Consider the following 12,073-nt stretch of genomic DNA (forward strand, 5'->3'; position numbering starts at 1 on the left):
CTGATTTGCTGGATTCCTCAATTGGTTTTATCGGGCCTACTTCCAGTAACTTTAATTATATCTGCATCAGACGGACAATAAATGGCAATAAAAACTGAATTGCTGAATTCCTCGATTGGTTTTAAACGGGTCTATACTTCGAGTAACTTTAATCATACGGACAGCAGACAGACAACAAATGGCAATAAGAACTGAATTGCTGAACTCCTCAATTGGCTTTATACCTACTTTCAGTAACTTTAATAATAACTGCATCAGACAGATATCAGAAATGAATTGCTGAATTCCGCAATTGGCTTTACTGACCTCCAGTAACTTTAATACTAACTGCATCAGACAGATATCAGAACTGAATTGCTGAATTCCTCAATTGGCTTTATACCTACTTCCAGTAACTTTAATAATATCTGCATCAGACAGATATCAGAAATGAATTGCTGAATTTCGCAATTGGCTTTACAGACCTCCAGTAACTTTAATACTAACTGCATCAGACAGATATCAGAAATGAATTGTTGAATTCCTCAATTGGCTTTACCGACCTCCAGTAACTTTAATACTAACTGCATCAGACAGATATCAGAAATGAATTGCTGAATTCCGCAATTGGCTTTACCGACCTCCAGTAACTTTAATACTAACTGCATCAGACAGATATCAGAAATGAATTGCTGAATTCCTCAATTGGCTTTACCGACCTCCAGTAACTTTAATAATAACTGCATCAGACAGATATTAGAACTGAATTGCTGAAAGACATCCAGCGAGGTTTATATCAGATATATATTAAATTGCAAAGAGAACTGGATTGCTGAATTTCCTAAATAGTGGTACCTACATGTGTATGATCAGTGACTTTAGTCAATGAGACCACAGATTGACATCAGACTGAAATAAGAACTGAATTAATTGCCGAATCCCCACTTACTAGTCCATGCAATGTCAATATGTACCTACATGTACAATGTATGTCCACTGACTTAAATCATTGCTCGAATTCATCAGACAGATATTAAACTGCAATAAGAACTACATGTAACTGCTAGTATATGTAGCTGGATGTCCTGTAACTTTAATGAAAATAGCTACATCACATAGAATTACAATGACAATTTATTGCTGAATTCCTCCATTGTTAGTACATGCAGTTATGTACATAACAAGTACAATTAGACAGATTGTATGCCAAGTACACAGTTAAGAAGAAATAGACTTGTTGTATATATAGAAAAGAAGAAATGTTTTATTAAATGCTGCACTCAACACAGACAATTACGGTTATGTGGTATCAGACAATTTGTTAAGGACCATACAGATAATGAGAGAGAAAACCAACTGCCACCATGCCATGGGCAAATTTTTTCAATTAGCAGCAAGTGATCTTTTATATACACCATCCCACAGACAGGACAGTACACACCACAGCCTTAGCTACTCCAATTGTGAAGTACTGACTGGAATGAGAAATAGCCCAATGGGCCCACCGACAGAGGTTGAACCTAACTGATCACACATCACGTACACAGGTACATGTAGGAAAAATTAGTCAGGCTGTACAAGTACACAGGTGAGAAAACTTAGACAGATTGTACACCAAGTACACAGGTAAGAAAAATTGTACTAGTACACAGGTAAGAAAAACTGTACTAGTACACAGGTAAGAAAATTGTACTAGTACACAGGTAAGAAAAACTGTACTAGTACACAGGTAAGAAAATTGTACTAGTACACAGGTAAGAAAATTGTACTAGTACACAGGTAAGAAAATTGTACTAGTACACAGGTAAGAAAATTGTACTAGTACACAGGTAAGAAAAACTGTACTAGTACACAGGTAAGAAAATTGTACTAGTACACAGGTAAGAAAATTGTACTAGTACACAGGTATGACAAACTGTACTATAGTCCACAGGTAAGAAACATTGTACTAGCTAGTACAAAGGTAAGAGAAAAATTGTACTAGTTAGTACACATGCAGGTAAGAAAAACTGTACTACACAGGTAAGAAGCATTGTACTAGCTAGTACACATGCAGGTAAGAGAAAAATTGTACTAGTACACAGGTAAGAAAAATTGTACTAGTACACAGGTAAGAAAAATTGTACTAGTACACAGGTAAGAAAAAATCACAGGCTGTATGAGCACACAGGTAAAACATAATCAGCTACTAGGTTTTACATATGCACAGGTAAGAAAAATGAGTACTATGTTACCAGAGACTGGTGAACATTTACAACATTTCAACCCATGCATATAGGCATGCATGGAAATCAGAAGAAAAGAATGAAATACTGGATCATTGCAGTTTGCTATATGCTATAGTTACCAGGACAAGAGTTGGTGTTACAGGAAACACGCTGAGTGGTGGTGTCCGACCCAACACAGAACCGTCCATTGTTCTGGGGGCGTGGACTGTCACAGGCACGTTTCCGGGTGATGCTCCTAACACCTCCACCGCAGCTTACTGGACAATCTTCAATGACGGCATCACCCCACGCTCCCCACTGGCCGTTAACTGGATAGATTTTATTAAACTCATCACATAACTAAAATACATCCATTTTAAGACAGGATAGATTTCAGTAAACTTATCACATGACTATAATACATCCATTTTAAGACAGGATAGATTTCAGTAAACTTATCACATAACTATAATACATCCATTTTAAGACAGGATAGATTTCATTAAACTTATCACATAACTATAATACATCCATTTTAAGACAGGATAGATTTCAGTAAACTTATCACATAACTATAACACATCCATTTTAAGACAGGATAGATTTCATTAAACTTATCACATAACTATAACACATCCATTTTAAGACAGGATAGATTTCATTAAACTTATCACATAACTATAATACATCCATTTTAAGACAGGATAGATTTCATTAAACTTATCACATAACTACATCCATTTTAAGACAGGATAGATTTCATTAAACTTATCACATAACTATAATACATCCATTTTAAGACAGGATAGATTTCAGTAAACTTATCACATAACTATAATACATCCATTTTAAGACAGGATAGATTTCATTAAACTTATCACATACACATGTAACTATAATACATCCATTTTAAGACAGAATAGATTTCATTAAACTAATCACATAATTATAATACATCCATTTTAAGACAGGATAGATTTCAGTAAACTTATCACATAACTATAATACATCCATTTTAAGACAGGATAGATTTCATTAAACTTATCACATACACATGTAACTATAATACATCCATTTTAAGACAGAATAGATTTCATTAAACTCATCACATAATTATAATACATCCATTTTAAGACAGGATAGATTCAGTAAACTTATCACATAACTATAATACATCCATTTTAAGACAGGATAGATTTCATTAAACTTATCACATAACTATAATACATCCATTTTAAGACAGGATAGATTTCATTAAACTTATGACATACACATGTAACTATAATACATCCATTTTAAGACAGAATAGATTTCATTAAACTCATCACATAATTATAATACATCCAAATACAGAACCTGTCTTAAGCGGTCACACAAGGGAGTATCAAAAGTGGCCACTTAAAACAGGTCGTCGCCGATTACAGGTTGCGACATATAGACTTTAAAACATATGTTGTCGTTTCTTGTTTTAGCGTCTGCACTGCTAATTAATGGATGTGTGCTTCACAGTTTACTATAAATAAAACTTTTGACATGTCGCCTCATTTAGGAAAAACTGCAACTGGAATGTTAAATTAACTGTCCTCAACAAGTTTGTTTTCTCTTTCCATTTAATTATTTAATTTCTACTTCATGCGATGTATTGTCATAGTAAGTGAATCTACAAATGTCAAGCGTAGCCTGCCCAGAGGCAATTAGATGCGTTCCATAGTCATATTTTCTTAACTGATACACAGTAGAAATGTCGGGACTGAATGGGTGCTAATATTCCTGAAGGTGTGAAGATCGGTTATTTGCTGCACCTTGTCGCTGTTGTTAAATATCACTTTTATATAATAGTAAACATTTACTGTGGCCGCTTAATACAGGTATTTTGGCGATTTGGGATCTGATATGGGTGGCCGCTGGCTGCGTTAAGACAGGTGACCGCTTATTACAGGTGCATTTATGTTATAAATCGTTTGGGAGGGAAAAAAGTGACCGCTTAAGGCAGGTGACCACTGAATACAGGTGGCCACTAGGACAGGTTTGACTGTACATCCATTTCAAGACAGAATAAAAAACATACAGAACACGAAGCTTTCAGCACTATAGGCTTCCATATGTTATTACTACAATTAAATCTTCTGTTTGGCTTAGACACATGCAGTGCAAATGGATGCACACAATTACACCTTAGTCATTCAAGTCAAATATCGGTAATGGCTATTTTAACCTTCTGACTACTGCAGGCGAGATATCTCGCCCGACGTCACGTCAGTCGATATACTGTACACTGTATACAGTGCATTCCCCAATTCATATTTCCCGCCGTTTTGCACACGACACTCACCGGAAACGGAAATATAATTAAAGAAAAAAGATTTTTTTTCAAAATGGTGGTTTTTGTTTTGATTTTTTTCAATTGAAAATACCTTTGAAATTTTGAGTTCAAAAAGTGGTTTTCGGCAAGTATTTTCGCTTGACAACAATGGCGGCACGTCGCGGTAATTTTCAGGGATCGATAGCTGATTGTAACAGCTAATTTGATAATAAATTTGATCGTTTTACCAACCACGAAAATTACCAAATATTGCAATATGAATCGTAGTTCGGGTTTAAAAAAAAATTCTGGTCAGAAAACCACTGTTATCGGGAATAATGGACATAAATACTGGACAGCTGGCCACAAATGCCCGTAAGTAAACGCAACTTTTTCGATTTTTTGCCTAATTTTAATCACCATTAGCCGATCTAAAATAATAAAAATTACAAAAAAAGACACGAAAATAATACTTACCGATACATATATGAACTTTATTTCATTTATTTATGAAACATTTAAGTGAATATATGTGAGTAAAAATTATAAACTTGTACCCACTCAACGTGGTTTTTGTTAAAAATTAATCCAGTAGTCTAAAGGTTAAGAGCCATTTAATGTTTCGGGAAATCAACTGAGGCATACGATGTAAATAAGGAAATGCGATACACTTGTAAGAAAGAACACAGTTTCTGTGAATTCACTGCATTATCACTGTGATGAAGAAACAAAGACTAGAGTATAGAGTACAACCTTCACAAAGGCAAGTTGTAAATATTATGTCGATTCCACTGAAACATGTCTCTGAGAGCTGAAAATGTGCATTATAATTAGGTTACGTCAGACAATGACATGCAACCAATTTCATTTTGAATAACCCTTATGGTCATCTAAGTGATGTACGTCCTCTATTTAATGCACAAACAACAAATTATTTCAGCAAAAACATGGGTTTGTATAAGGACTGGGTCAGCTTAACTACAAATGTATTGGTCTTGTAATTTTCAGAGTCCTGTGAAAGAAGATTCACTGGAACCAGTTGAAATATGCACACACACACACACACACACACACACACACATCAAAACAAAGTGGAAGGGAGGAAATGTTTTATTTAACAACGCATTCAACACATTTTATTGACAGTTATATGGTGTCGGACATATGGTTAAAGACCACACAGATATTGATAGAGGAAACCCGCTGTCGCCACTTCATAGGCTACTCTTTTTTGATTAGCAGCAAGGGATCTTTTATATGCACCATCCCACAGACAGGATAGTACATACCACAGCCTTTGTTACACCAGCTGTGGAGCACACTGGCTCAAAACAGAGAGTGTGCCAGACAGAGAGAGAGAGGAGGAGAACTTGCCTGCACATGGGAAATCAGAACATTTTTCTGTTGCGCTGTCAGTATTTGATCCCACACAATTTCGTCCACCAAATCTTGGCGGAGGATTATCACAGAAACGTTGTCGTGTCCATCTCCGCTGACCTCCACCACAGGTCACTGAACAATCTCCGTAAACTCGAGCACCCCACGGAGTCCACAGACCATGAACTGAGGGAAAATTCATCTTTATATTATAGTAGTGACTGTAACAACGACAACATTAACGCTGCATGCAAGCAGCTATGAACGTAATCCCAGCAGCCAATGTAGGTGGATGGACCAATGCTATGTATTTCCGTTGCCCATTTCACAGATTGTTATGCAATTAGATCAGGTCTCAACAGATGAAGACAAATTGCTATGGCAACTGATTTGCTGGATTCCTTTGTGGGTATTTCCAGTGACTTTAATCATGGCTGCATCAGATAAACTTCAAATTACAACCGGCCTCGGTGGCGCAGTGGTTAAGCCATCGGACTACAGGCTGGTAGGTACAGGGTTCGCAGCCCAGTATCGGCTCCAACCCAGAGCGAGTTCTTAAGGGCTCAATGGGTAGGTGTAAGGCCACTACACCCTCTTCTCTCTCACTAACCACTAACAAACTAACAACTAACCCACTGTCCTGGACAGGCAGCCCAGATAGCTGAGGTGTGTGCCCAGGACAGCGTGCTTGAACCTTAATTGGATATAAGCACGAAAATAAGTTGAAATCAATCAATCAATCAAATTGCAATGAAAATGGAAATGCTGAATTCCCTGATTGCTAGTACTGATGTCCAGTAACATTAATCATAGCTACACCACAAAGACACGAAATTACAATGACAAGTGAATTGCTGAATTCCTTGATTATAATAGTATATGCATTTATGTTCAGCGACTGCAATCATAGTTTATATCCCACCACTGCCACCACACCAGTGTAATTTAGTCTATCCATCAGCATGGGTTCGTACCCCACCACACCAGTGTGGTTTAGTCTATCCATTAGCATGGGTTTGTATCCCGCCACACCAGTGTGGTTTAGTCTATCCATCAGCATGGGTTCGTATCCCACCACACCAGTGTGGTATGTCTATCCATTAGCATGGGTTCGTATCCCACCACACCAGTGTGGTATGTCTATCCATCAGAATGGTTCGTATCCCACCACACCAGTGTGGTTCAGTCTATCCATCAGCATGGTTCATATCCCACCACACCAGTGTGGTTCAGTCTATCCATTAGCATGGGTTCGTATCCCACCACACCAGTGTGGTATGTCTATCCATTAGCATGGGTTCGTATCCCACCACACCAGTGTGGTATGTCTATCCATTAGCATGGGTTCGTATCCCACCACACCAGTGTGGTATGTCTATCCATCAGAATGGTTCGTATCCCACCACACCAGTGTGGTTCAGTCTATCCATCAGAATGGTTTGTATCCTGCCACACCAGTGTGGTTCAGTCTATCCATCAGCATGGTTCGTATCCCGCCACACCAGTGTGGTTTAGTCTATCCATCAGCATGGGTTTATATTTCACCACACCAGTGTGGTTTAGTCTATCCATCAGCATGGTTCGTATCCCACCACACCAGTGTGGTTTAGTCTATCCATCAGCATGGTTCGTATCCTACCACACCAGTGTGGTTTAGTCTATCCATTAGCATGGGTTTATATTTCACCACACCAGTGTTGTTTAGTCTATCCATCAGCATGGTTCATATCCCACCACACCAGTGTGGTTTAGTCTATCCATCAGCATGGTTCGTATCCCACCACACCAGTGTGGTTTAGTCTATCCATCAGCATGGTTCGTATCCCACCACACCAGTGTGGTTTAGTCTATCCATCAGCATGGTTCGTATCCCACCACACCAGTGTGGCTTAGTCTATCCATCAGCATGGTTCGTATCCCACCACACCAGTGTTGTTTAGTCTATCCATCAGCATGGTTCGTATCCCACCACACCAGTGTGGTTTAGTCTATCCATCAGCATGGTTCGTATCCCACCACACCAGTGTGGTTTAGTCTATCCATCAGCATGGTTCGTATCCCACCACACCAGTGTGGTTTAGTCTATCCATCAGCATGGTTCGTATCCCACCACACCAGTGTGGTTTAGTCTATCCATCAGCATGGTTCGTATCCCACCACACCAGTGTGGTTTAGTCTATCCATCAGCATGGTTCGTATCCCACCACACCAGTGTGGTTTAGTCTATCCATCAGCATGGTTCGTATCCCACCACACCAGTGTGGTTTAGTCTATCCATCAGCATGGTTCGTATCCCACCACACCAGTGTGGTTTAGTCTATCCATCAGCATGGTTCGTATCCCACCACACCAGTGTGGTTTAGTCTATCCATCAGCATGGGTTTATATTTCATCACACCAGTGTGGTTTAGTCTATCCATCAGCATGGTTCGTATCTCACCACACCAGTGTGGCTTAGTCTATCCATCAGCATGGTTCATATCCCACCACACCAGTGTGGTTTAGTCTATCCATCTGCATGGGTTCGTATCCCACCACTGTCACCACACCAGTGTGGGTTAATCTATCCATTAGCATGGGTTTATATTTCACCACACCAGTGTTGTTTAGTCTATCCATTAGCATGTCTTTGTCCCACAACACCAGTGTGGTTTAGTTTATCCTTTAGTATAGGTTCATATCCCACCATTGTCACCAGACCAGTGTGGTTTAGTCTATCCATTAGCATGGGTTCGTATCCCACCGCTGCCACCACACCAGTGTGGTTTAGTCTATCCATTAGCATGGGTTCGTATCCCACCGCTGCCACCACACCAGTGTGGTTTAGTCTATCCATTAGCATGGGTTCATATTCCACCGCTGTCATCACACCAGTGTGATTTAATTCATAACAATACAATAATAACAATCATAACAATACAATTTAGCTAGTTGGCAATTCTACAAGCTTGCATGTTGTAAGTGAGTCTTCATTTGTGCAATCTTGTGCTAGGTTTCTGCATGGGTATCGTCAACTATGCAAGCCTCTACATGTAGAAGCTTGCCGCAAATTAATATGTCTTCATTTGTGCAAGCTATAGTTACAACCTATAATTTAAGAAGCTCGTACTTTTAGTTTCGGTTGAGCAACAGCCGACATCTATAAGAGCAGGTCCCCGTTCCACAAAGCGATCTTAGTTCTGAGATCACCTTAAATGCATAGCTACCTCATGCACTAAGGTGATCTTAGTGCTAAGATCACTTCATGGAACAGGCCCCAGGTGTTAAATTGTTGTTCATTGCTCATTACAAAACACTCGAAACCCGATATATTTTAGCACAGTTTTTCTTGTACCGACCATTAGACGTGGGCTATACGGGCAGATCTGAATTTTTGTACACTATTTACAAGCATGGCTTTAAAAGATGCACCAACAGAATAGAATAGAAAAGATGTTTAACGACACAAAAAATACATCGGCTATTGGGTGCCAAACTGTGGTAAATGCAAAACATAAGTGATGATCAACATCAATGTAAAAATTTAAATTGCACCAAAGTCAAAACAATAAACATTGTGCCCAAAATACACATATGCTAAAACTGTCATGCCCAAACTAAGTACAAACATGATGATGTCATAATATTTCACCTCAAATCTTAGTGATGATATGTTAAGCTTTAATCAATTCTATTAAAATAACTTGAAATGTATTTTGAGGAAATCCACGACTCTTTAGCAGCTGTTAATTACAATAACTGTGTTCAATTTTTTTATTTTTTTTTAATATATTTATTTTCCCCAGTCCATTCTGTCAAAGTTGGGGAGCCTTTAATTCATGGCCTTACATCAAAGTGATATAATTTATATACAAGTACATATATCTAATTGGTGGTATAATAATGTAATATAGTCATATATAACTATTTAATACATAGAAGCATTTGTAATGTTGTTTCTGTATAAATTAAAGATTGGCCAAAAAACTAAACAAATTGCTATGACTCATAGAATGGAAAGGACTGGGAAATATAGAAGAAGAAAGAAAATATAATGGTTAAAACACATAATAATAAACTGATAAATAAATGAATGAATGAATGAATGAATGAATGAATGAATGAATGAATGAATGAATGAATGATCGAATGAAATAAAATAAAATAAAATAAATAAATAAACAAAACAAATAAATAAGCAAATAAAATAAATAAATAAATAAATAAACACTAAAATTACCTCACTGCATGCACTCAGAACCGACAAAAAAACAAAAACCTGTCATTGGTGAGATTTAAAACCATAACAACAAGATGGTACTTAATGGTTACCTGGACAGGGGTCTTTTGTACAGACGTCGGTTCCAGATAAGGTGTTTGTCCCTGGACAATCCTGTCCATTATTTGCTGGTCTAGGACTATCACAATTTCTTGTTCGGGTCCACGAGAGAGTTCCACTGCCGCACAACACTGAACAAGGCCCATCTCGTCTGGCGCTCCAGTCTCCCCACTGGCCATTAACTGATAAAGAATAAATAAAAAAAGTATTAAAATAAATATTATCATTAAAGATGCGTTCTCAAAGTGTTTGTGATAATTAATTAATTTCAACTTATTTTCGTGCTTATATCCAATTGAGGTTCAAGCACGCTGTCCTAGGCACACAGGCACACTGTCCAGGACAGTGGGTTAGTTGTTAATTGTTAGTGGTTAGAGAGAAGAGGGTGTAGTGGCCTTACACCTACTCACTGAGTCATTAAAACTTGCTCTGGATGAGAGCTGGTACCAGGCTGCGAACCCTGTACCTACCAGCCTTATGTCCGATGGCTTAACCACGACACCACCAAGGCCGGTATTTGTGATAAGGTTCAAGTTTGTTTTGCTTAACAACACTACTATAGAACACCCTCATTAATTAATCATTAGCTATTTGAGGCCAAACAAAAGAAAGGAAATGTTTTATTTAATGTCAGATATATGGTTAACAAAAGAAAGAAATGTTTTATTTAATGTCAGATATATGGTTAACAAAAGAAAGAAATGTTTTATTTAATGTCAGATATATGGTTAACAAAAGAAAGAAATGTTTTATTTAATGTCAGATATATGGTTAACAAAAGAAAGAAATGTTTTATTTAATGTCAGATATATGGTTAACAAAAGAAAGGAAATGTTTTATTTAATGTCAGATATATGGTTAACAAAAGAAAGGAAATGTTTTATTTAATGTCAGATATATGGTTAACAAATGAAAGAAATGTTTTATTTAATGTCAGATATATGGTTTTCCATTAGCAGCAAGGGATCTATTATATGCACCATCCCACAGACAGGGTAGTATATACCTCGGCCTTTGATATACCAGTTGTGGTGCACTGGCTGGAACGAGAAATAGCCCAATGGGCCCACCGACAGGGATCGATCCCACACCGACTGCGCATCGAGCGAGCGCTGTACCACTAGACTACATCCCGCCCTTTGAGGCCAAACGTTTCACAGTCCTAACACATACATGTACACGTGTGTGTACAGTCTTGAGAAGAAACCCGCAACATCTTTCCACCAGCAGCACGAGACATCTTTTATATGCATTAATTTATTTTACAGTTAAGAATAAACTACGGTCTGTTCCTTTAAGTTTTATCTCACTTTTATCTGGTTGAGCAAAAAGATGTTGACACTTATTTTGACAGTCATATTAGGTATACTGGTGGAAGTTAGCCATGCTTTGTTAATTGGTAGTAATTTTCAACACCTCTCCCCCCCCCCCCCCAAAAAAAAACCCCCTCAACCCCAACCCCCCAACCCACCCCAAAAAAACCCACACACACCCAAAAAAAAAACCCAAAAAAAAACCCATGAATAATTATTTTTGGTCATTATGCACCTGCCTGGTTAATTGGAAAATTCAACTCGTAGACAGCATGCAATACATACTTGGACATGCAACTTCCGTGCATGGGTTGCTTCCAGTTTCAACGGCCGAGCCCACGCAATCATTTCCGTCATTTTCCGGTCTGGGATTATCACAAACTCGTCTCCGAGTCCATGGACGAGATCCGCTGCCACACGTCACTGAGCAGTCTCGTTCTACTCTGGTTCCCCACGGTCCCCACTGGCCATCAACTGACAGAGAAAGAAACGGAAAGGAATGTTCGTTTAATGACACCTCAGCACATTTTAAACTATACTGAATTAAGAGCCAAAAAAATGCTATAATAATTTTTAG

The 12,073-nt window shown here is 38.1% G+C and overlaps 1 protein-coding gene across 1 annotated transcript in view; it reads right to left on the minus strand.

Annotated features, from left to right (window-relative positions):
- Window positions 1–12,073, minus strand: part of LOC121373452 — a 142,502-nt gene that overhangs the window by 59,289 nt on the left and 71,140 nt on the right. The window contains exons 19-20 of the mRNA XM_041500117.1: window positions 11,782–11,970; window positions 10,177–10,365 (exon numbers count right to left, since the gene is read on the minus strand). Of these exons, the coding sequence (XP_041356051.1) occupies window positions 10,177–10,365; window positions 11,782–11,970 (378 nt within the window). The remainder of the gene's footprint in view (window positions 1–10,176; window positions 10,366–11,781; window positions 11,971–12,073) is intronic.

This window comes from Gigantopelta aegis, chromosome 5 (assembly GCF_016097555.1).
Source record: "Gigantopelta aegis isolate Gae_Host chromosome 5, Gae_host_genome, whole genome shotgun sequence".
Lineage (NCBI taxonomy): Eukaryota > Metazoa > Mollusca > Gastropoda > Neomphalida > Peltospiridae > Gigantopelta > Gigantopelta aegis.